This window comes from Boleophthalmus pectinirostris, unplaced genomic scaffold (genome assembly GCF_026225935.1).
Source record: "Boleophthalmus pectinirostris isolate CB_2022bp ecotype Guang Dong unplaced genomic scaffold, ASM2622593v1 HiC_scaffold_8, whole genome shotgun sequence".
NCBI lineage: Eukaryota > Metazoa > Chordata > Actinopteri > Gobiiformes > Gobiidae > Boleophthalmus > Boleophthalmus pectinirostris.
In genome coordinates this window covers 25,262,104-25,289,717 of record NW_026571515.1, presented here as the reverse complement: position 1 = coordinate 25,289,717, position 27,614 = coordinate 25,262,104, and the positions used below count along the sequence as shown (strand labels likewise).

Below are 27,614 nucleotides of genomic sequence, written 5' to 3'. Positions count from 1 at the left end.
ATGACTGACGTAGGTGAAATTTGTGTCCAACTATCAAACAGAAAGCTTTTTTTATCTAAAATCTGATTTTTTAGAGAGGTTCAATGAGCCATTTTTTCCCATTCCAAACATCTGGACATTTTTAATCCCTTTGAGATTTCAGAATCTGTGTGTTGTCTAAAATCAGAGGAAAGTGGGGCAAAAACACCCCATTGAGACCAGACCAACTACTTTGATGTGCTCAAAGTGTTAAATAATGAATGCTATTGTATACATGCAGGGAGATGAGCAGTGATAAGAACAGTGCCAAAGTGACATACAGTAGGAGCTTTCTTCTCTGTGCCAGATATATGCAGGTTATAGGAAAACATTACACGCCCAGGCATTGGAATTGGACTGGTGCTGTCTTCTTTAAAGAAGAAATAATATATTTTTGGAGGCATCTATAAAACAATTTTCTATATACTTTAATTTCAATTTTGTTCATTGATTCAAAATTATTTAATAGAATAATAGAAATTAGAGCCCGACCGATATGGATTTTGTTGTGGCCAATATGAAACCGATATAATGGAAGTTGGAGCTGCCGATAGCCGATATAATCGCCGATATATTTAGTGATGTAAAAATTCACTGTAAATCTTGAATTGTTTAAAAAACTTAGGTTTGGCTCTAGTGGATTCTAAATTGGGTTTATTTAGGCAACATTTATTGTTATACTGACTCTTTACGTCATATTTACATACAGTAGATTGGCCTAATGGCATTTTTGCATCACATTCTAGCTACTAGTGATGGGTATTCCAGTTTTTTTTTTTTGGAGAACCGGCTCTTTTGGCTCGGCTCACTAAAGCAGCTGGCTCTTTCGGCTCCCAAGCTACTCTTGAGATTGTTTTGTTGCAAGCAGGACTAAACCAGAACTGAACCAGGACTGAAAAAGGACTAAATCAGGACTAAAACAGATTTAAACCATGTGTAAAACAGGACTAAACCAGAACTGAACCAGGACTGAGTGTTGGGACTCGCTCTGTCCCTCACTCCAGCCCAAGATTAGTCCTGGTTTATTCATTTTATGCTGAACTGCAGCCAAATATGCACTTTTTTTTTATCCTTTGCACACACAGATTTCTGAAAGTTTCGTTTTCAGCCGCTGCTGCTGTCAAACTACGGGTCTAAAAGCGGCTTGAAGAGAAAATTGAGAAAAAGAGAAAACAGGGCTCCCAATAAGAAACATGCTCCCGTTGTTCGCTTCAAAGAGCCGACTCTAAGAGCCGCTTCGATCGCGACCGACCCATATATTCACTTTACAATAGACCAATAGAAAACAGTATGTTTATGTGCGGGAGCTACAGCAGCTAATCGCTAATAACAAATAGCCAAAACTAGCTTCAAAGTCGATGTATTTCCAACACTCACCGCTCACACAGGCTCCTCCTCACATCACAAGTCTGCACTAATAAAAGTCCTTTTAATCCAGACTCAAACTGATTGTCCGTAAAAAGAATATAATCTCAGTGTTGCGCACGGCTGCGGGTGTAAACAATAGCACATGAGTGAAGTGACGTGACTCTGGTGGTGTGTTCAGGTGACAGTACGGACACAGACACAGACAAATTACACCGCAGATAAATACTGATGCGGAGCCACATATTAGGACATTTATCTGTCTGTAAATTGGATTAAATGAACATAATGTAGAGAGTCTAAGCTTTATAACGAGGTATAACATGCCCACGTGAAATATCGGCCCATATCAGCAAGCATATCGGCCGATAGCCGATATGTCCCCAGTTGCCCATATCGGCCAATAATATCGGCCAGCCGATATATCGGTCAGGCTCTAATAGAAATGTGTCCTATTTGAGAAGAATATAGCCAAACTGTCCATGTTGGATTACTGTGATGCAGAAACCACAATACTACATTATGAATGGACTGCATCCATGAATGTGGATGATCCTTTTGCTCACTGAGGAGTTAGGCAATACTTTTGTAGATGCAGTGCACATGGTACTGTTTCAGAAATGTGTGTTTTCAGTGTTTATTATAGAATATAAAGTTACCTGCACACCTGCACACACACACACATCTGTACAGCTCCTGTGGTCAGCTGCACTAAAACAGAATGATGCATGCACATTCCACTGTGTGCCTCACTTGAAAGGACTAGTCCCATCTCAGTGGGACTTTCATGTAAAATAAAGCCAGAGGAATCACTGACACTGGATTGGCAATTCAAATTCATGCATTCGTAGCACACTGTTTCAATGCATACTAAAACTAAGGACACTGTGCAAAAACACAGGTAAAAAAAGTGTTGCACCACCCAGCAGACTAGGCAAATACCTCTTGAGGACAAACTAAAAATTGAATCATAAAGTATAAAGAAGCAAGGTTGAGCTCAGTAGTGGAAGAAAGGAGGGACAGGATGGAGGTGGAGAGAGGCCACAAGAAATGAAAGAATGTATTAAATAAAAGTTCTCTCTCCTCTCTCTCCTGCTTGTGCTCAAATTCATGCTGCGCCTCTTGATTGAAATTTCCTGCTTTAATAGCTGTGAAATAAAGTCAAAGTTGGAATAGAAGGGAACAGGCACAATATGGAAGAGTGGAGAAGAAGAGAGGGACTCCTAGATAAATCCAATAACACCAAGAGAATGACTTTTAATACATAATCGCAAGTCTAATTAGGCATTTTAATATATTAACCGTATCCTCTCAATCTCTTGTGCCAAATCGCTAATCCAGTGCACAGTTCTGTCAGCCCGCTTGTTCTCAGTGGCTTAACCAATCTCACCGTGTCAATAGAGGCTTTGGTTTTGCTGAAGAAATCCTGCAGATGTACAAAGCTGGGTGTGTGTGGAGCTGGCTGGTGGTAACAGGTAACGATTACCACTAATGAACACAATGAGATGGCCCCAATGTGGTAATCTGACTGAGCAGCCAGAGGAAACTCTCCATTTACACCAATTAGCACACAGACACACAGAGGCAGAGGCAGAGAGCTGACAGGATCTACTGGGACGACACTCTTTAAAACAGGATAAAAAAAAAAAGTTTATAGGTTGGTGATTGGTTGTTTTATTTTATTTATTAAATTATTTATGAATTATTTATTTACTTATTATTTATTTACTTATTTGATATGCCTATTAAAGTCATATTCAGATTTGTATTAAAGTGTAACATACATTATTTTGGGGGAAAAAAAAAAAAAAAAAAAGATCAAAAACATCTAACAAAATTGTAGAACTGATCTCATCTCATCACTATTTTTTGTGACAAGCTGATTTTCATTTATACTATTTAGTTTTATTGTGGTAAGCAAAAATACCTTTTAAGACATTTTGGAACCTATACATATATGCCTCATCTGATTTTTTTCAAAAGTAAATACAGAGCTGTGGGTGGGAACACAGGTAATAATAATAATAATAAAAATGCCTTACATGTATAATGGATTAACAGGCTCGTCAAAGCCCCTCAAAGCACTACGCTGGAGTCATTACTCATTCATTCCACTCTCTGTGGTGATAAACTACTACTGTAGCCATAACTGCCCTAGGGCAGACTGACAGAATTGAAGCTGCCAATCTGTGCCATCAGCCCCTCCAGCCACCACCAATCACTCACACACCACCTTCATCTTTCACACTAGGCAATGCAGATGAAGTGTCTTGCCTAAGGACACAACAGCAGAACTTGGTCCAAGCGGGAATCAATCCGTTGCCCTCTGGGGTTGGGGGACTACTGTTCCAACCACTGAGCCCACTGTCGGGTAGGTGAAAACAGAAATACAACGTTGACTAAACTAATGATGAAGGGCTGTTACAGTTAAAAGCTCATAGAAGTAAATTTTGTATAATATGTCCCCTTTAATTGTTGTCATTTGGCCATTAACAGAGACTGTCAGGGCAAAACTATCATAGTGAATAGCAGAGATCTGGTGCAATGACCTGGACAAGTGCTCCCTTCTACTTAACTTTAGAAGGACATTAAACACAACAGCAACAACTGCTCTTTTAATGAACGGATTATGAAACATTAACCACTTCCACAGCTGCAGGCCCCGTGTTCTCTGCCATTATTATTAGCTCACCAGTTTAACCGTTCAATGAATTTAATGCATTTTTCATCTTTTATGACTGTCTGCTTATCCATCACACCATAATTGTACCTTCCAGGCTTCCTTCTAAACTATTTATTTAATTGAGGCACTTCTTGGATGCTAATGAGAGGGATATTAGATGTAGATGCTTGGAGATGGAACAGGACGTGTCTCATTTAAACCCCTTGGCCTCTAGCTTTGGAAGGCGAGGCGGACTTAAACATGGCTACATTTATGCACAGCAGATGGCGGATGGTTAGTACCCCAGTCACAGCCTCGCCGACCGCTATTGTTTATCTGTCGACCCGGTTCCTCAAGCCGTGGTCATGAATCATACTGCCTGCTAGCAGAGCACATCTCGCTGTCTGGCATCACCTTTCTACTTTCATAGATATTCATTTTCTGCACTCGCCTCAAAATAACAGGCACAAACACACTTCCCTCCGGTTGCAAAGATATTTTATACTGCTTTGCTCAATATTTCCACAGATGGACATGCATTAAAATATATATATCCTATGTATGCAGGCTGAATACTCAATGGGGTTTTCTTATCACATCTGTCCTTTACTATAAAAGGCTAAGGTGCAGACAGACGGTTATCAAACACAAGCTCCTAGCACCTTAATAAAGCAATGCATCATGGGTAAAACAACATGTGAGTTACCAAGGACGCTCTGATTGGTCAAGGTTATTCCATGCAAATGTGATTCCTTGGAATTTGTCAACAACATCTATTGGAGAGTGGTGGGGAAAAAGTCAGTGAGTCAGGCCCGTGGCTGTCTAGTGTAATGATGAACAAATGGACACATTAGCATTAGCAGGTAGCATAGCCGCTGCAAGGCAAAGTCAGAAAGACCAGTGGAGCGCACAAGCTTTTCAGAACCTCTTTAATTAACGGTCAAAGCATGTCCTTCTTATTGTCTCTCTACATTTTCCATGTGATTTATTTCCATTTAACAGCACTCTCCTGTCATTATAAAAAGAGACAAGTGAAGTCAAGTGACAAATGTGAATTACATTTAATGAACTAAGCCCACATCATAAGAGGCCATCCTCAACCTTTGCTCTTTCCTTTGGGCACTTCTAAACAAAAGCTCCCACGCAGCAGTATGGGAAGGAAGTGTTTGGTTTGGTCTGTATTATGTAGCCTAGTTACTGTAGTATTAGGCCTATAGCTTTCACAAAACATGCAAATTCTCTGGGTACAAATAGAGTAGAGACCATACACCATAACAGCTCAGCATGTGTCCTCAAAAATCAAGCAACCAATGGACTCAACCCTAACCCACAAGATCCAGAGCTTAAGTTCCCTCCACTGTGTTTGATGTGTTAAATCCTTACATGTGTATTCCTCCCACAATGCTCTCCTGTTTCTCCCATGACCTCACCTTTGTGTTGAACTTCATAAAAAGGAAGCACTTGAAAGCCACTTTTCTTATTATCCAGCTGAATTTTTCACAGGCCATATGTGTGCATGTTGTAGCCTTACCATGAGCAGTCCCTAAAGAGGCCAGACAGCCTGTCTCCACACATCACATTAGAGTGGCTCTTTAAGTGAACATGTATGTAGGTGTGGGAAGTGTCTGTGTGATTCTCCCTTGCACGCCTGTCCAACTGTTGGATTCAATGCATGTCTTCTCTAGCACGAAGCAAAACTATCTTGGCATCCCAGTCTATATAGTAGCACATATTTTGTCACAGCATAACTGCTAAATGATTCATGGCTTGGTAAACTTAGAAAACTTATCTTCTAAAATATAACACAGATTCTAATCAGGACCAGTTTTAATTAGGCAAAGGAAAAGGTGAGAATCTCAAAACCAATTTTGATACTAAAATGATTATTTTAAAATGCTCACAATAAAAGGTAATTACAGCACAAAATAACATTTTTAATAGGTCAAAATTTGTCCAATGTGATTTTCATTATTGATGTACATATTGATTTTCAAGTTCCGAGACAAGCTTCAGTGTTGATTAATATCTGGATATTATTTGGTTGACATTTGGATCCCTGACCAGTATATCATAACCTTCACAGGACAAAGCCAAGAAAGGTTCCACAGACTGAGAACTAAAAGTGCAAGAAAACATCCAGACTATATGCCATGAATACATTTGTGCCTCTGTGTCTTTGTCCTTGCATCACCAGCCCCCTTTGGTGCCAGGTTGCCTTTCAAAGCAGGTTAACTTCTGTGTAGCCCCTAATCAGTGAGGATGTATGGAGATGGCATCCTATAGACTGAGAATCAATGGCTTGACAGTGGGTGGTGAAGTGATCAGCATAATCGCTCGTTCCACTTTACTTCAGAATCCTAAGGCAAGCTGTTTCTCCAAGTCTATTGGCAAAACCACTGAGACATTTAACTGGGGCCTGGGCGTTCTCTACAATAAGACATCTTCTCAGAAACAGGAGCTCTATGTTCTGGACACAAAGGCTGTAATTTCTGCACAGCTCGGCCATGATGGGTATTATAAAGCATGTGAATGAGAGAAAAAGACAGCAGGATGGATGATGTTACAGTAAGAAAGCCACAGAAGACTACTGAGACATTTTTTCAGTTTTGGCCTTCCACCTTTCTGACAGATAAGTATCGGTGCTGTAAAGAAGGAGGCAGAAAGATGATAGGGTGATATAGAGCCCTTGGTGAGTTGCTGGTTTAAATATGCTACAAGCTAAGTATCCAAAACTGAATCAAACTTAGAGAACACATACTTCTAATCGACAGTTAAAGGTGTATCTCATTTAAAACCGAGTCAACACTCGCTCTCCAACTGTTGAACAATGAGAGTCCTGTTGCTAGGAGACACTCCCATTGTGCACTGCAACGGATTAAGTTTTATTGTTTCGTAAATATTGATAGCTATTCTGATGTTTAATAAGATGCATGTTATTAGGTTCAAATTGTTTCATTAAAAAAGAGTGTTAGAATTAGCCTAATGTTAAAGCAGGCCTATTATGCATGATCAACTTTTCAGAGCTTTTAACCATGTTATAGTTGTTCCTTCTCACCATTTAGCCTCTCAAAGTTGTTTTTGGAGTGATTCATGCATATTTAAGCAATCTTTAATCACTTATTTTATGGGCACTGCAGATTTCTAATGTCTAAGTCAGCGGACTTGTTTCTTTTATTAAGACTTTTTAGATGAATATCATGATTTAAAATGTCCCGATTATAACACAATGATCCATAGGTGCCGTATATAACACAACCATACCATAGACTGTGTACTAAGCCAGTGTGACGTCAGTCATAGTGTTCAGTGCCACTCAAATGAGGCTCGCGATGCTAACGGTTACATGGGCGAATCTGGAGCCAGGCTCTATATTATGAATGTGATTTTTTTTTGACGGACAAAATCGTGAAAAAAATTCAGGATCATGTAGAGCGGGTTAATATGAACATTTTAAGACCAAAACGACGAGGCTCACTGCAGCATTTACAGAGAGAGGGGCAACAAGATTCCAGTGTAAGTCAATTAGACCCAGGATGAGAAGGAGCCAGAAGAGCCTCCTGGCGAACTTCCTATTTGGCACGCGGTGGCTAGCGCGTTAGCTATGAATGCAACATAACACAACTGGTCTTCTTTAAACCAATGGTGATTTTGGGTGCTAAAATCTAAACTTCATTCAATGTATTCTGAAACTACAGTGTTCTGCAGGTGAAAGTCTTACCATACTCTGTTCTGTATTTTGTACACTTACATTCCTGCCAGGGTCTAATAGCCCAAAAGTTAGCATATATACAGTATTTCTTAATTTGATGAAAGAGGAAAACATCTGCATAGGAGTCATACTTTACACCTGAAGTACATGCATCCTATAGGTTTGGCCATTTGTCATTGCTTTTCTATTCTTTTAATTTCCTCTAGACATCATGATTCAGAAAATAATTTATAACAATTTACGAATGCAGCAAAAATAAAGTGTTTGTAGCAACAAGTCATTTTGCGATGGCTTTTGAAATGTAGAGGAGGATGAAAAGCATAATCCCATCTGTCAGATCAAACAGCTCCCATTTTAACAAGAACAAACTTAACCTTCAGGAATCACTACATGGCTCCCACATTAGCATTTGCCTTCATGACTGGGTACAAATTGCTATGTGTTACATGTGAAGCGGTCGCCTTGCTCTGACCTTTGCCATGATAATCAGCAATTACCTGATTAGCCTGAGTCTGTTTTCCCTCAAACAAGTACAACCTGGATAATGCTGTTACTCCCCGATTACAACCAGATTTGCAATCAATCAGACACTAACAAGGCACGCATGAGCACTCAGATGAAACTGCACAATGCACACTCTCAGGAGACAGTTCAAGTACACTGGAAGATGCTACCAAACACCTTATCTTGTTTTTATGTGCTACTTAAATGGCCCATAGTACACTCTTTTCTGATATATGCTATAATGCTGTTTCCTCATCACAACCGACCTGGAGTTGAGTTTTGTTTTATTCACACATGTTTAACACACAAACCCTGCATTTTTAGGCTGAGTTCTTCTCTCAAACTGAAAGCACTTGTGATGTCATGTGGTAATAGTGCTCCATTGTGTTTTTAAACTCCATACACCTTCACTAGAATCATTTGGATCATTTCAACCCTGGAATTGCCAATCTCTTCTGATCTAAAGGTAAAAGGTAGCTGTGAACTCAAAAACTACTACTAAAGTGAGCATTTTAAGGTTTGGAGATGTAGACAGTAAAAATAATAAAGTAAAATAATAAAGGGTTATTCAAACGTGTGAATAAAATAAAGCACAACTTCAGGTATGTTTTTGAGGAGGTGACTATGTTTTAGAGCTCAATACAGTCAATTTTGCATAATACAGGACCTTTAAGCATACAAGCAGTTCATCTCAGCTTTTCCAGTGCCATTTGTCAATTTATACAATAACAAAATACTTGCCTTGACAAGATATCCTCTGATGTCAGGAAATAGTGCTAGCAGAGGCAGATATACAAACACCGTACACTTAGCTGCAAGGACCGCCAAATGAACCTGCAGCTACAACCTTGTACTTTAAAGCCCTGATAACAACACAAGGTTTTTCAATTTCCGCCTGAACAATCAAATGACTCGTACAATATCACTTTGAAATATTGCATTTGTTCCAGAAGTTCAAGAAGAAGTGACTCCGGCTCATCAGTCATCATCTCCCTGTCACCAGCTGTAATGGGGAAAAAAGAGAGGAAAAATGTGCAGGGCAGATGTTTGGTAGCAAAACACTACCTCATGTGATACATAAAAAGAAAAGAAATATATAAAACATCTTTAGCAAACTGATGTTGGCAAAACAGCAGCAAACAAAGGCATCTGGTTCACAGGAAGGGCAGCTGGTGCATGCTAGTATATCATGGCATAAAGAGCCAAAGGGGAAACTTAGCATTTTCAATCTATCAGAGCCGTCAGAACAAAGTATATTCCTCTAAACATCACTGCTCACATGTATCCTAGGGTCATTTTTGTCATTGCCAATCACGTCAGTTCTGTTTTTACTGTTAGTCACATAGTCGCTTTGATATTTTACCAGTAAGAGAGCAATGAACGTTTGCATAGTCATGTATTTAAAATGTGAATTTTTACTGTCAATAAAAAAACATTTTGTGAGCATTAACATTTAAACAGACATAAATCTGGATAAAATATGTAAGTGCTATGTGGAATGCATTAAACTTTAATCTTCTGGAAATGACAGCCGTTTAAATTGTATTTTATGGGATGTTTTACTAGAGTGACTATTTAGCATTTAAGAAAGTGTTTTGGCAAGACTTATAATAAAATTCATTCTGCTATATATATAATTCAGATGTTATATTTAGTTTCTAATTTGAATGAAAACCAAGACCATAATTGAGTTTGTACTTACGGTATTGATAGGAATCATATGATAGTAAAACTATCCCAAATGTTTTAATTAGATAGACTAAGATTATACCGGACTATAGTACATCGTATTTTGTCTAGAAATCTTAAACCATAACCTCCGTTTGAGGTCATTTAAGGCAAACTGGTTACTGAAAAATGAATGATTGCAGCTTTAAAAGATAATCATTGCATGGCTTATAGCGTTAATTGGTAGTATAATCAAGTTATATGAAGGCTTTTAAAGCAGAACGCCAAAGGTCAGTACTGCTCAAAAACACATTCTGGACCGTAAAATCCAAGTTGTAAAATTGGCGCGAGGACAGATAATTCCTCACTGCCAGCACAGAGACGCCATTCAATTCGCCATAAAACCCATCTAATGCTTTAATACCTTTTATTGCTCACTATTTTCTGAGCCCTGACACAGCAGCTCGGACCTGCACCTTTACTGCTTAGTGCACTAATCCTGAAGCCTAAATAAATATGTTCATTGGGTTATATTGATAGCCCCATTCTCAAAAAGAATCTCCTCTCCAGCACTGTTACTAAAACTCAAACTTAAAGCTGGCCGGGACAATGTGCTCTCTATTAGCCTTTCTCCCAGAGGTTAGTAATTTTGGGTGTCACGCACAGGTGATCGGTGTGAACCAGGAAGCCAGCATAGCCAACCTCAAAAAAGAAATGAACTGGAAACTGTACTGCAGGACCGCTGGGCACAATCTGACTCTGTCCTCACAGGGGGTGGATCATGCAACCAGGGACATATAATCCACCAGGCTGGCCGCTCACTGTCTGAACCCTATCCTGAAGGCACTTTAGGGGAGGGGGAGTGGCTACACCTATTTCAAATCCCTTGAACTAAGCAGATATATTTTTCTGTCGGATTACTTGTCCGGCTCTTCCTTTTATTAAAGAACTTTTTGTGTGTGTTCTTTTCTCTCTGCGGTCTCCTATTTCATTGTGAGCGCGACCTCGCTGTTCCCCGGGGTGCAGTGGGACCTATTCGCTCCGACATGTGAGCAGAAATGGGCTGCGCGGTTGCTGTGGTGGTAATGTGGGGGAGATAAGGTGTGTGTATGTGTGTGTAAAGACAGGAATTTATAACAACGTGGGGATTAAAATATGTATGCATGCACACTAACATCATGGGAACCTGTCTCCTGTACGGGGAAAAAAATCAGGTCTGCATGATGCAAATTCTTTATTATTTGCTAAAGCTAGGATACGGGTTAAAGCAGGTTAAGATTAGGGTTTAGGTTAAGGTTTGGCAAGTAGTAGTAGTAGTAGTAGTAGTAGTAGTAGTAGTAGTAGTAGTAGTAGTAGTAGTAGTAGTAGTAGTAGTAGTAGTAATTAGTTAAGGTTATGATCAGTCTCAAAGACAGAATTATCAATGTGCCTGTGATCTTGCCTGTGATCCAGAATACATACTTCTCCAATACTTTACAAGAAGTGAGTCTGATCATGTGTTGAATCTCATTGAGTTCAAATGGGCATGGTTGACAGGTGGATTAACCAATCAGGGACACAAAAGTCTATATCAAAACAAAGGTGGCTGCCTATGAAGAAAAAGAAAGAAAAAAAAAAAGAAAACAACATTGCAGATTTCTGTGGAATCAGAGAGTGAAGCACTAAACTCTGTTTATCTGAGGTAAAAGAAGTTTGTTTTTGTTCAAAATGATAGATGATCGTTGAAGTCTTGTTTCATCACTGAAACAAATCTCATTGCACACTACTGTCTGAATCTGGCTGGAGGCTCAGTGAAGACTGTGCTAACCAGATTTATATCTTTCTGTATAAAACTCATCAATTGTTTTGGACTTGCCAGGCAATGTAATGTCATCAGATGCATGGAAAGCCAACATGTGTGTTTATGTGTGAGGACAGAGGACTCACCCGTGTGGCTTCGGTGAGCGTGTGTGAGAGACGCCAGGCACAGGGACAACAGCAGGCTCCACAAACCCACTCCACAAATGCACCGCTCCCGCATTCTGCAACAGCACAGGAAAGAACAGTGGGTTAGAAATGACATACACTTACTTGAGCCGTGATGGATGTGACTGGAGAAGCTGCTGTGCTTTGAGCACTACACTTCACCGTCATTTCAGCTTCACATGTGAGATGGAGTTAGGGAGCCGTTCCAGTGACTGTGCATCTCCGGTGGCTTTTGGTTAAAATCTTTGTCCACATGGTCCATAAAATCTGTCACTAAGTCTTCATTTATTTACTTTTCAACTGCTCTGGCTATTTCCATATAATTGCTCACTTAAGACCTTATATAATATTATTTTAATGTGTGCACAACTTGACAAAATATGTAAAATTGTGTAAGTCATATAACACAAAATCCTGAAACAGCATTTTGACCCCTACAAAGCGGGCCTCTGCAAGCAGCATGCAGTACAGCGCAAAGCTAAACGATTTAACAGAAAACAGATTAGATTTGCAATTCATGTAATGTAGGATTCTGTTCAATGTAAATTGTAAACAACTCCAAGCGAAAAGACAGCTAAACTAATTTATGAATTTCATGCATTTCAGGACATGTTTATGGAGGTTTAAAAACTAAAGGGTTAGCAGTTTTTTATCAATAAAATGATATTTAGATTTTTACAGCGGACATTTTATCTAAATTATTGCAGCCTTGGCAATTTGATAATGACATTAACCAAAATTGCAAGTTTGCAATATTTTGTGCAGCCTGAGTGTAACATCAATTATTTAACAAGATAAAGTGAAACTACATTCTCTCATTCCACATGGGAATCGCATGTAAATCACCTTGGCCATAGTGGCAAAAACAGACACTCAAAACAAACATGGCAGAGCCTCATTATGACTATGACAATTATACAAGCCAGTCACAAATTCAGGGATTATTGCTTCAGCGCTGAGCAAACCTCGAACATGGTAAATCCGTTCCTCATACATGTGAAGACAGCTGTTAGGGTCAGCACGAGCAGCACTTAGCATTCAGAACACTCAGTAGAACATAAACAGCAAACAACACAAATGTTTTTTCCCCACACGGAGGATTGCTCTGAGCCCCTATATAGGGCTATGTACACAGCTCACACCTGAAGGATGCCAGCAGCACAAAGACATGGATTTCTTCACTTTCAATAATGTGTTATGAACATTTCCTAACCACTGTTTTTATGAGTGAGAGTCTGCTGAGGCTAAGAATGTGCACTAATGGTTCGTACATTGTGTTCCTACAATATGAAAAGAAAAGCTGCTCCACAGTTGTAGTATCAAGCTGGTGAAAACTATACTGAGTTTGTTTTTATAGTCTGAGTAATATGATTTCTTATCAGGCAGCTCTCGGTATTGCTGTATTAGATATCCTTGATATATACATTATGGATTTTGACTAAAAGCTCAAACAGAATAAAATGTATTTAGACTTCAGCATCACAATTTTTCATTAATACCTGGAGCTATATTTTCTTTCATTTACACATGGTTGAATAACCCATTATTATTAGTCCATCTACATCTCAAAAGGCTCTAAAGCAGGCATGTCCAAACTATGGCCCGGGGGCCAAATGCAGCTCTCAGACAAATTTTTCTTGGCCCTCAGACTTCCAGGTGAATTGGCCCAAATTACCTTGCATCAATTCAAAAATTGTGTTTTAGTAAAAGAGAATAACTAATCTTAAATATGGATGTATGTATGGACAGGATTTGTGTGTTAAACATGTGTGAATGAAACAAAACACAATTCCAGGTCTGTTTGTGATGTGAAGACAACAACATCACATAGATCAGAAAATAGCGTAATATAGGTAAAGTTTAAGTTGGGACAGTTTATACAGGTTAAATGTAAATGAAAAGCCAGCCAACACAAAGCATAAAGCCATGCCAAACTCTTTAAGTTAAGTCCTTTGAATGTAAATGACTTAAAATTGGGCCAATAAACAGAAAGATGAAACCTGTGATTACACAACAGGAAAAAAACAAACCATCAAATTTTTGCTTCCAAACTAATCATAGCCGTTTGTTATCTGAAAATGTTGTAGAGATGTCCTTTGTACTTCTGTAACCACTGTCTTCAGGTTGTCGTAGTAACTGAGAATTGGTTCCCAATCAACCTATCTGGATAAATAAAGGTTAAATAAATGAAAATAGTATTTAACAAATATTAAAACAAAAAACTGAGAATAAAATCCGGTGCTAATACCAGGTGATTTTCCTGTGCATGGATTATTCATATGATCTTACATCTGCTGGTGAATATGTGAACGTACTAATGGTGTATCATTGTGCAAAGCTGTTGTGCTACAACGAATGGTGTGAGAGCTGAACCCAGAGTAGAGTTTGGAGCCGTGAGGGTGACTCATCCCTGTATCTGTGGTGAAGCCTTTTCAGAACGGGGGCTAACAGCATGGCCAAATATGGAGAGCCAATACCAGACAATATAATGAAAATCCAAACAGGAAGTTATACAAACACAATGGAAGTAGAAAATTGTTTTGTTCACATTTAAATGGTCACATATCGGTAAATTACAATATTTTTTATATAGCATATTTAATGCTACAATGACTTTTATGAACGATTTTATGACTACAAATTAGGAATGAAACCTACATTAACATACATTAATAGAAATTTTAGTTTTACAAGTACAGCACGTAATTTCACTAATACTTCAGTTAAAGGGACTACCTGATTTCTTTCATGTAATAAAGTAAAATTTAACAGCAGCTCTTATGGTCAAAATAAGACTGCTGTGTGCCTTCTGAGTCTTATTATAAAACATTTTTATGGGCTGCAAACCAAGAAGTAACACTTGTGCTCTGTTAGCAGGCTATTGTTAGCAGTGGAGTGGAGTCCAAACTCCTCCCTGGTCTCTTATAAAATCATTGTGGTGAATAATTAGAATGCTAGGAATGCATTAGGAAAGTACGGATGAGGTTGGGCCGCTGCTGAAGAGTTTACAATGAACTCATTTTGTTTTTCACATAGAACAGTAAAAATACAGTACAGCACCTACAGCAATAATCGTAACAGAAATAATAATTTCATTTAATGTAAACGGCCCTCCACTACACTATTAAACTATTTACTGCTGATCTATGTTATAATGTGGTTTCCTCATCAAAAACATACCTGGAGTTTTGTTTTGTTTCATTCACACATGTTTAACACACAAACCCTGCATATTTAGAGAGTTCTTCTCTTAAACGGAAAACACCTTGTTACACTTTGTGATGTCATGTGGTAATACTGGAAGTACTCCACTGTCTTTTTAAACTCCACCTTCACTAGAATCCTTTGGATAATTTCAGACCTGGAACTGCCTATCACTGCTGAATAAAAGGTAAAAGGTAGCTGTTATAACTACCACTACATAATATCACGAGGTGGAACTAAGCATTTTTGTGATATAGACAGATAAATAAATAAATGATTACTCAAATGTGTGAATGAAATCAAACACACCTTTGACACAACTTATGTTTTGGGTGATGCAACAACATTAAAGCACGATTAAAGCTCACAAGAATCCATATTGTGTGATATAGGACTGTTAACTGTTCATCACTATATCATTTCATTTCATTATGGAAATAACAACACTGTAAGTTACTGGCTCATTTTGTGTTTGGCAAATGTGAACACGACGGTAAATATGTGGGTGAATAGGTACATAATATTTCTGTACTGTCCAAGCCTTGTCTCTGCTCATTCCCAGTTTATACATTGTTTACTTAGCATAGCACACAATGTTATTTTAGTGTTCTCTCATTGACTCCCTGCCTTCATTACTGAGTCCATATGCTCGGATGGTAGTGAATAATTAGGAAAGCCAGTGCACAGACAGTGGCTCTTCTGTGTGTGCGGCTCATTTAAACTGGACCTGGTGTTTGTGATGATGCAGTGCCACTTCATTACAGTCGCCTGTTTGGTCTGCCTGCTGCTGCACGTCCATGTGGGTGAGATCAGTGGAATTAGCATGAGTCGCCAATGAGGAGGAGAGGGGGCGAGAAGGTGACAAACAACAGCTCTCAAACTCTCTGCTCAAGAGAGGAAGTGACAGGCTGTCAGAGATACGGATGAGATTGACACATAGTTATAATGTCAGATTTTGAATTTATTGTAGAAAACTTTTTTTGTACTTGCTTTCTAAAAAATCTCTTTCTCCACAATGATCCCCAGTGGTTGCTTATTATGTCATAGACAACCCTATGTCATGTCAATCATTAGTCATCTGTTGCACTGTTTTTCCTTACAACCTCTTAGATATAGCTGATATATTTGCATTACTTAATTATTTATTATAATTATTTCTATATTTTATTTTTACTTGTACATATACATTTATACTATTATGCCTTATTTGACACCAGTCTTGTGTTATTTTTTGCCACTTATTTTGAATGTATATTTTTGCTCTTTTTTATTATAATATATTGTGATGTGCTTGTGATGAGCTAATTTCCTTTGTGAATCAAAAACATTTATTCAGCTTCCTATTACATGCAACATTTTGAAGACTTTTTCCCCATTCAAAAGATACAGTATTTTACAGTATGGTTGGAAATTGTATCTCTAATATCAAATAAAAATTAAATCAAACTTTATTTATAGCACACTTTTCATACAAAAATGCAGTGCAAAGCTAATAGGCTGGCTCCATTTGTTAACATATCAATAAAATGTAGGATATAAGGCCATAATGCACAATAAATACAGTGCAGTGTGTTGTTTAAAAAAAATTAAAAAAAAACTGGGATGAGTGGTACAAAAGTAAAAGGTAAACATATTACTCAATAATTCATGTTATTTATCTACAGTCAGAAGTATGGATGCACCACTTTGATACTGGCATTGGATATAAGTGCCAATATTGAAAACTTTTTAACTGATTGGATATCAGTTCCAAGATACTGGTTAATCAATATCCCATTTTGGTCCATAAATTAGTGTAATAAGATGATTTGTTTACGAATATTGTCCCAAAACACCTTGTAATATTGAACTTGTACTTTTTCAAAGCTAAATAAGTTACAAAACAGTTTTGGATAATTGTTTCCCAAATGTCATTCATGTTTAAAGCTACTGGCAGATACTTAAAGCCATAGTAGTAAAGCTGGATCGGTCCATCCTTAGTCAGAACTATAATATTTAACCTGCTTTATGGACTGTTGTGATTTCACGTATCGTTTAGAGATTTGTGGGTGGCTAAATCTGTCTGTGAAAAAAAGTTTCCATTGATTTCCCTGGTATACAAAAGTTGAGCAGCAAACCCCAATCAAGACATGACTCAGCTTCACAGACATTTTTACAGAAAAAACTCCCTCAGACTGCTCTGGCCAGTGACTAAACGTTGCTCTATTTCACCTTGGGAATAAGAACTCTTTTTTTCTTCATCCTACACTTTTTCTGATCATTTGCACGGGTTTGAATCACTCTTGGATCACAGTGTTGGATGGTGTAACCCTGGATGATGTAGGTTTGGATAACGGACTTGGAGAGAGGAGAGAGCTGGAGGAAGGCTGGTGGTCTCCGATGAGCAGTGCAGTCTGTTCCATCCCTTTAATTAGTCCCATTGGAATGGCCTCCCCGCTCCACACACTGCTGATCAGCTCTGCCGCTATCTCCACTCTGTACTCACTATATATATGTGTGTGTGTGTGTCTGTGTTGCAGTGAGCTAAAGCCGGATAGACATCTCACGGGCGTTTGAGCCGTGTTGGAGATCCCACTGGTCCAGCAAAAAGAAAAATGTAGAGGAAATACATTAATATTCAAGGAGCCTTCCACTCCCCGAGATCCTATCCTCTGAGTGGAAAATGAGAAGGCTTTACGTTTTACATCACTCATCGGAGCAATTAGCCGCAAAAGATATTGCCTTGTCTGTGTGGTGGAAAATATATGTTATGTTTTGGATGAGAAATGAGGGATTTGATCATTTTAGGGGTGCATAATACATCAATATGCCATTTCCGATTCTATTTGTCTTGCTTTTGTGTGAGTTTCCCATGAACAACAACATATGTATCAATTCTAACACATGTAAACAAAGTAAAACCACATTTCAAACTGCAGTGCAACTTCATTAAAGGTGCACTATGCAATTTTCCTACAACCTGCTTGTCTCCTTAGAGAGCTTTGCCAGGAACATTCCACAGTATGGCGTTAAACTCACAAAGCCAAGTTACAAGTCAGATCTGTGGAGAGGTAACTGAAGCCACTGATAGCCCGGAAGTGCGAGTTCGGGCACCAGCCAATCAGCAAAGAGCCATATATTCTGTGTTGGCAGCAATTCCCAAGATCGAGGATTTAAAGCCGGAACAAAGAGAATGTTCTGTGAATTTTATCAAGGGGAAACACGTTATTGCCCTTCTTCCTACGGGATTGGGGAAAAGCTTAATTTAACAGTTAGCCCCGTCAGCAGTGCTTTACATACGTCACAACCAAATAGCAATGACTGGTTAAATGAAAAAAGTACCCGCCTACCGTCGAGCGAACAAATTCTAACGCTGTGAGGTCAGACGGTTTCTTTGAAGTGAAACCGGCTGATGAATCAGGCTAGATGCCAACAACACATCTAAAGAAATCTGATTCAGTGGCAAGGTAATTTGGGCAAAGTGCAGTATTCAGTTTACAGCATATACTGCAATATCAGATGCCACTGTATTCATTGGAAACTTTAGAAGTAGCGAACATGTCAAAGCAACATCCAAAACAATGAAGCAATCTCTGAGATAAGATCAACTTACGTACATACTCCCAGCCTAAAATGATTTCCATGAATGATCCACAGTCTTCTCTATGTTGTAAGTACCTTGGTGTTGCATTGATCTTATGGGGAGATTAGACAGATGACTAGGCTTCTGACATGCAGTGTTATGAAGGTCACTGGGCTGCTATTCACCATCTCAGCATGAACAGAACCAGAAGACAATGTCTGATAGGAGGAGAGACAGGAAAGAACAAGAATAGGGACAAGAAAAATGTGAGAAGTTCAAAGAAAAATAGATCATGACAATGGGAATTAGATCGAGACAGACACAACACAAGCTCCTCATCCTTCTGGTAAATGATTGATACAGACAGGATATGGACACTACCATTTAAGTTGGATTTCCTTTGGCTTTCTACTTCTGGGTATGCCACAAGGTCCAGGTTTGGGACAAGCACACTACTTCTAATAATATTATCTGTGCGCCAGCCTTGTTATGTTATCATCCAAAATAAATAAAAAAGAACATATTATTGTGATGAAAGGGAGTCACATTTAACAAAAACAACACTTTTTCTGGGCAGTATGTTTGATTTATTCAATCAATAGGCATCAGAAAAGTTTGCCATGTGTTTGGTCTAAACCAATATGAAATAAAAAAAAATAAAAATGATGTATTTAAGTGTCCATGGACTGCAGGTAGTGTGTCTACCACCAGAAATGTTATGTAGTGTGGCTGTACCTGTTTTGTTTTTTAATATGCAATTTCATTAACAGAAATATTAATTCACAATGTAGACAATAATAACAAGCTAAAAGACAAACTGAGCTTAAAGTCCATGGTCTAATAAAACAGGGTTTGTTTTTAGCTATCATTAGGACCGTGGCTGTAGTTTAATTGCTCGCCCAAGAGACTGAGCCTGAGGCATGTGTGCTTCATGTCTTTCATTAATAAAACACGCACACTATGGCCTTTATGGTTACACTCATGTGCATGTGGCCAGCAGGAAAAGCTGCAGGCTCCAAATTAAACCTCCAATTTAACAATCTCAACTGTGTGTGCATGTGCGTGTGTGTGTGTTAGACTGATACAGACTAATACACATAATTGCCTTTATGCATTAGGAAGAAATGTAACTGAATATATATATTAAAGGTTTCACACTATGCTAAGTTTTAATGTTATAATGTACATGTAAGGAAGAGCTCCTCTGTTTTTAGGGTCCATCTTCCTTTATAGGAGTCAGTCATTATTTCTGCACTGAAATTTCTTCACAGCAAAGTACATCTTTTTTAATATCTTAACACTGCTTTACTCTGATCCCTATGCTGGCAACAATGAGCAGACATTTTGGCCATACCAGTTTGTCTAAGCCTGAAAAATCAGGTGCCACAGTGGGGCGCCAGTCACAAAAACTTCTGCTGTGTCCTTAGGCAAGACACTCCACCCACATTGCCTTGTATGAAAGTGGAGTATGTGAGTGATGGTGATGGTCAGAGGGACTGACGATACAGATTGACAGCCTCGCTTCCGTCAGTCTGCCCCAGGGCAGCTGTGGTTGCAGTAGTATCTTACTACCACCGAATGTGGAGTGAATGAATAATGATCTGTAAAGTGTCTGTCCAGAATGGCGCTATATAAAACTGAGGCATAATTATTATTTTAGTTGCTTTACATAATAGATGCTTTAGGCATTTTATGACACATTCAGATATATTTATGAAGGGCAATTCTGAGTATTTATGAATATTCACATGCACCTGAGTAACCCAAGCCAAAATAACCATTCAAAATCATCAGTTAACAATGCAACTTCAACATTGTAGACTTGAAAACCACATCAAGCGGACAGCCCCACAGTGGGACCCAAGGGTGTCAGAGTCCATCCATCTCCCTGCATGACTGCACCTTTGTCCCGTCTGTGTTTTAGCCCTGTCTCTGTCTGTCGCCTGCTGCGCAAACCTGAACAACCGGCAGCTACAGTTCTGATGTCACTCTCAATCTCAGGTCCACACAGCACATCCCAATATCCTCAGGTCAAGCTCATACATAGTACAGAGCAATGAGATGTGCTGACACTGCAGATCTGAGACAACAACTGATATGTTACACACTTTAATTTTAAATATAGGCCTATAGCAGGCATTCAGAATTATCCCTGTTAAGCCTTACAAGGAGCATTTCCAGAGAGTTGTTCAATTATTTAGATGTATGTGTGCATGTATGTGGGCCACAAATATCCTAAGTATATGCATAGTATATGAACCATAATAAACATAGTATATGAACCATAATAAACATAGTATATGAACCATAATAAACATAGTATATGAAGAAATCTCACAATGCTGTTATTTTACTTTTCGGCAAATGCAAACTAAAAATAAACTACAAACAAGTGTTAGGAACTTGACAAAATAGTTACAGTTACATTAGCATGAATTTAATCAGGGCTGCCAATCTTTGCAGCACCATGCAGAGTTAATGGCGGTTATTTTGCTGAAAACATATTCTGTTTCTCAGTTATTATAGAGTAATGTATGAGGCATTCCATCAGTTTTCTGCCATAGTTTTCCTATGGGCTAAAGCTACACCACTGCGCTGGCTTTAGTCTGCAAAAATAACATCAAAGTCCCCCTCTTCATATTTATCTATCATGTTTTTGACTATGCTTCCATTTCCTGCAAGCTTCCTGGGCATAGGCAGAGAAACACTTTGAACTAAAATAAACAAATGCAAAGAAGGGATCTCTCCTTCTTGAAGCGTTTGGAATTTGGGGGAAATATATTAAAGTGAAAATGCAAATGGAAAGCAGTTTTGGTCGCAGGCAGGGAGGATAGCGTCAGGCATGAGAGAACACAGGCTAGGAAAAATAGACTAATCCAGGTGAAGAGGCTCCTTCTTTAATTCAATTTCCATTCCTTTTTTCTTGTGCGTTGGGCCTTACGGGTGGGATTATTAAAGTGCTCCAAAGAGGCAACCAAAAATCCATCTGAGAGTAAAAGCCGTGTTGACAAATGTAGCAGTGGTCGTATCGTGGACTAATAGTAAGCATTAAGCGTAAAATCATCACAAGAGAGTATGGTGCAGATGAAGCATATTCTACAATAAAAAGCAACTTCTCCAGCCAGGTACATTTTATTAAAGGAGTGCATTGTGGGTAGTGTAGGGGGATGAGTGTGGAGCGGGGCTATCCAGTCTGACAGATGAGGAATGTGGGCTTCCTGCTCACTTAAAGAGGGCTCTAATTTCATGCGTCCATCTTGCAGACAGACAGGTACAGTAAGAGCACTCAGGCTGTTTTTTATCTCCTCCTCTGTCCTTATCCTCTCTGTGCATCCTACCCTCTGTGGTCTGTGGCTCTCAGCTAGTACATGCAAACCTTATATCTGATTACAATGTTCAAACAGGTGGACTGCCAATCAAAATCTCTGTGGTTCTGATTTGGTTTGGTTTTTGGGAGAAACTCTGGTCTCTTGATACTGTGGTGTGATTGGGTAAGACACTTGACTCTTTTGTCCTATTTCATTCAAAGTTACGTTAATGAATCGAAACTAAGACATGCCTTGGGGACTGGCATGGACACAGGACACAGGGTAACAAAGACAGACTATCAACGCATTTTGCATTTACTTTTAGAACATTCAGATTTACCGACTGTGCATGCCTTTAGTCATGGTTGGACGCTGGGTCATAACAGGGTGTACCACCATGCAACTCTTTAAAGTGTCGACTACAAGTACACAATCCAAATGTCTTGTATGGATGACCATTTGGCAACTTGAAATGCCTTCTGGAAATGAGGGAAGGAGGTGGTCAGTTGGACACAGTACACTTGAGCTTCTAGTGAGAGGACCCTCCCTACAATGTGTAACTAAGAGCTGTTCCCGAGGGGAGGGCTGGCAGGCTGTAGTGGGCTATTTAGAGTGAATTTTGTTGAGTTTTCGACAGACTGCGGACTCCAAACTGCTCAATCAGCGTGAGAGAAACTACATCAGGACGAGCCTCAGCCATGTGTGTCAGCCAAGCACCGCAAACCCATTTGGACAGAGTTTATGTAGAGACAAGTAATTGAGATGGAGCGAGATGGGGAAGAGATAAGAGAGAGTGTGTTAGGGAAGTGGGCCTCCTTCCCTGTTGTTTTCGTTCCATTTCAGAGTGAAACTGTGGGCAGGGGGGAGACAGCAATCTTCATCAGGCACGCTAAAGAGGCGGGAGCTTACAATTAAAGTCCATGCTGCCCAAAAACTTCTGCTTCGGTTTAATAAATACTTAAAGAGTGCAAAAGAAGTCCAACTGAAACTAAAGGACACACTTACTGGCAGGGATAAATTAAAAATAAAGATGGTGATCTCTGCAGGTTCGTGCTGAAAAAGGACACCACTACGATTTCTACAAAATAATGATAATTATTGTATATTTTTTATTCTTAAAGAATCTTTGCAATACATAACATGGCATTAATCATATACAAACGCATGATATTTATTATTAAATATGAAAGGAACATTTTTTTTCCATACACCTAGAATTAAAGTGTATTCAACTAATGCACAATAGGCTTAAAAGTAACCAAGCATATCCAACTAATTTCAATGAGTCACATACGTATACCTCTCACCTCAACTCTTAATGTGCTTTAGTTCAGACACACTGCTTCTCTGGCCTAAATGCATAATGCTGTAGCATCTGCTATGGTGGTCCCAGTAGACCATGTCATACACACGTTAGCAAGTAGTCAAATGTAGTTTTGCTCAGCAACAATAAAAAATATGCTTAAGGTGTTAACAAGTATGGAAACATTGTCCAACTGTAAGTGTTACAGCAGCTGCAGAGAGGCAGCGGTGCTTTGAGCTTTGTGAACACAAAAGTCTGCATTTAGTATTTTCTAAATTTGGAAACACATTTGTTCTTTTAGCGTCAGGTACTGGAATCACAGCGGAAAATCATAATGAGTGTAAAAAGGAAGTGCTAAACGGCAAAGAAAAGCTCAGAACATCTATGAAGCCTTAAGCTTAAAGCTTCATGATGTTTTAAAGAAGATTTGAGAACCATTAACTAAACCACTAAATGTGGTTGTAGTTTTCATTGATACCGAAAATTGTGTAGTAGCAGCTGTAGGTGTTTTGTGACATTTCTGTTTAACTGGGCAAGAAGACACTTTATCATTGACATAGGTCTGCACCTTACTGTAAATAGCATCTCACATTTAACTAATGCCTGTCAAATTAAAGGGACAATACAAGATTGTGGAAAAAGTGAAAAAAGAATATGTCAGACATGGCTTAAACACAAACCCTTATCTCCAGCTCTCTCTGCTGTTTTCCTTCACAGACGGCTGCACATCACTTATTCATGCTGCTTCCATTGAGCGGCCATGTTTGCTTGTGTTCAGCCGTGTGTACGTGTGGATTTCCCGGAGAGCAGCAGTGGCACTGAAATAATGACATATAACTCACCCTAATGATGTAATGGTGAAGCAGCAGGTAAGGTCATAGGCAGGGAGGGACAGAGAAGGTGAATTGCCTGGCTGCATCTCACACAAATATAGGCAAAGACATGCTCCTAAATGAGTCCACCTCAGAGGTGGAAAATCAAATATGTGCACCAAAAAGTGTAGGAAAGTGACTCTATTCCAATGAATTCTAAGGACATAAGTCAAATAAAATTTAAACATATGCAAAATGTTATGCTGAAATTGTCACCTTTTATTGATATATCAATTTAATTTATGAGCTAATTTTAATGGCACTATTTTATTTGAAATGACACTCTACATTATCCTGAATAAATTGAGATGTTAGCCTTGCAGCAAGCTGGCCACTGTCCAGGAAGTACCTAATTTTAAGTCACTGGTCCCTGCAATCTCTAAAAGGAATAGACCGAAAAGCATATGTTAATAATTTGAACATGGTAAGAATGTGAACCTGCAGGTCCTTGGGAAAGACACTTCACCTCTATGAGCTGTATGTAGAAAACTGCTCAGGATAAAAGCTGGAACTCCCCTCCAGCCCATGTGTACTGTGTACTGTGGCCTGTCCCGAGTCCGGACTTGCCTCATCCCTCTCAGTGATATTGTTGGAGGTCAGCAGACGCCCCGAGGAAGAGGCTGATGAATGGATCACTGGCTGTAATTACAGTGTCAAATGAACTGTTAGCTGTCCGCTGTGTGAGAATGTGTGTGTGCTTTTTCCTAATGTGCTAGTCAGCTCCCCACAGATGCAGATGCCATATCAGCATACACAACAACAGATGGGCTCTGGTTACATGTAAATACACACACACCAAAAAAACACCACTACGTATCATTTATCATCATCCAAAGTAGCAAAAATAAAAGTAGCGCATCCCATTGGAATATTTATAACCGTGGCGGCCTTGACGCCTTTGTGTTCAATATGATTATAGTTTTACTCATGCACACTGTGGCGGGACACTGTCAGAAGCACTAGAGTGGCATCTAAATACTGTATAAAGTATATACAAGCTTTGGGTTTCAAAGACAGCAATGGAGGAAACACTTTTGTCAGAGCTAATGTTTTTGGCACAGTATCAGAGGGGAGTGCTGTAGTTAACAAAGGGAATATACTAATATATAATCAAACACTGAAGTTAAACATTGCCGTTGTTGTTTTGTTTCTGCAGCGTTGGTACTTCTAAACAGAAAAATGGTTAGTGTATGGCTATCTCCAATGTAGCATGGGGTGATGTGAGTAGATTTTCTGTCTGAACATAATCTCTGGAGCTCAAAGGAGATTCCAGGCAATATTCTATAGGAGAACTTGTTTACTTTGAGCACGGAAAAACTGCATGATACTGTCGAGCATTTTTCACAATATTTTTTGACTGTGTCTGACCAAACAGACGTCATGACGGTGACCTGAGGACCTCACATTCTCTTCTTCTCTTTGTAAACATTTTTTCAACACATGTTTTTGAAACCAGAGGCAACAACATGTCTTCACAACACTGTCCTTCTCACTCAAATGTCTATAGATCAGACTTTGTCTGCACACGCCTCCACTGGATTTTAAAATGGCCGACAAAACCACCGAGGCAGAGATCAGCAGCTGGTCTGGCAAGAATTATAGGACAGAAGGACAACCACGCAGGCCAGTATTCTGGGATGGGTTGATTTTTTTTTTTTGATTTTTTTTTTTGTTAACTCAGACTTTTGGGCACAGCATAAAGAATGTAGAAATGAAAGTGCTCTCTGACCACTCACTGAATTGCTATGGTTGGCTCATTTGCATTTATTAAGGTCTTGGTTCAGCATGTGACTTTTAAGAAGTAATGGAGTGGTTTATTAAAGATGGGAAGTGGCAGAGGAAAGGACAATAGAATAGAAGTAATTTAGTGGGTTTGGAGTTTCTGAGCTTGGATCTGTGGCTCAATCTAAACTGCATTTACACTGCTAACTATTGCCAGTCAGTCCAAGCTTCAGGCAGTCTTTACCATTGTAGGACTGAATCAAGAGATCAGATAGATTTAAAATTTTGCTGAACATGTTTGGATGGATGGGTATTCTACATTGCCCTTCAATCAATTTTTTTGTATTTATTTGAGCTAGAAGATGAGTGGGTAGTTTTAAAAATACTATTAAAAATGGAGCATAGGCAGTTTTCTCTTTCATAATAAAAACTCTCAGAATAAAAAGTGCATTTTTATTTTAAGGAAAGTTTGTTGAATATGTGATTTTTGAGGTTCAGACTAGTCTGCTACTACTAGTCTGTGCAGTGGCATTTTATGTATTGCCATTGCCCTTTGACAAAACAACATTTTAACATATCAAGAATCCTTCATTTCTTTTCAAGGATTCATTCTTGGTGCTACAACAGTGATACATTTGTATGATTGAGATGCTGTACCTAATCTAATCTACAGCTCCACTCAGAGGACAGATACAAAATGCAAGCCCACCACTGTCACGTGTGTTGTTGCATGTGTGCATGTGTGTGTGTGTGTGTGTGCATGTGTGTGTGTGTGTGTGAGAGAGCGAGAGTGAGTGAGTGAGAAAGAGACAGCTGAGGCGGTGTGCAGTCCTCGTTGGTATTCCAGTGTGGCTTGTTGTTGAGTGCGGTTTCCCACCATTCCTATCAGAGTTGTGATCACAGAAAACTGCTCTCCTCAAATGGAACACATCCTTCCCTCACTCTATCAGCTCCTTCATTCTCTCCCTTCACCGCAGTCTAATTCAATCTTTAACTTATAACCCAGTGCTGCAACATGCGCCGCAGAGAACATGAATACAATTTAGAACAATCTGAGGTGAGTAGGTCTGTCTTATGAATACATAACACGTTTCTTTCCTTTTAAAATCCTGTTTAGAAACAGCAGGGGCCTTCTGCCTGGGGATCGTTAAAACAATTGTTGCTGTGTAGAAATTCAAAACTAAAAAGGCTGTAAATACCTGGAAGTAGAGAGGGCATGTAATATTCAGAGGGGGAAATAAAAACAAGCCAAGCTGAGTAGATGGATGGGAATTTAAAGTTGCACTATGTAATTTATCTGGTGGGTTATTTCTATGGATGCTTAGCCTGGGATGGTCACTGCATGGTATTAAAAATCATCCAAAATACAGTACACACACACACACACACACACACACACACACACACATATATATATATATCACTTGGCCCGGTGGCATCATTTGCTTGTCTCCATGGTTAAAAAAGTTTAATGCCAGAGAGCGTAACAATTTAACCTAAGTAGAAACATACCCAAGGTGGCAGATCCACCACCAGAAAAGCAACATACCTTTAAAGGTGATATATTCCACAAAATTTACTCTTGTGAGTTTTAAGTCATGTTAGAAAGTTGTTACATGTTTGAGTATGCTCTGTTCCACCTTGTGATCTCATGAAGCAGTAGATTTCAAGTTAATAGCTATCTTTTATGTTTAGTTCAGTAGAGACAGATAATAGGCTCTATTCACGTTACATCACAAACCAGGAAGAAGT

At 39.0% G+C, this 27,614-nt stretch overlaps 1 protein-coding gene across 3 annotated transcripts in view; it reads right to left on the bottom strand.

Moving 5' to 3' along the window:
- Positions 1-27,614, bottom strand: part of LOC110164848 (chemokine-like protein TAFA-2) — a 104,623-nt gene that overhangs the window by 34,596 nt on the left and 42,413 nt on the right. For 2 of the 3 annotated variants that reach the window (XM_020929981.2, XM_055165862.1), the window contains exon 2: positions 11,853-11,947. In XM_020929981.2, coding sequence (XP_020785640.1) covers positions 11,853-11,946 — 94 coding nt within the window. In that variant the 5' untranslated portion in view covers position 11,947. Of the gene's footprint in view, positions 1-11,852; positions 11,948-24,606; positions 24,741-27,614 lie in introns of those variants that run through there. The other variant, XM_055165863.1, reaches the window with a different exon arrangement.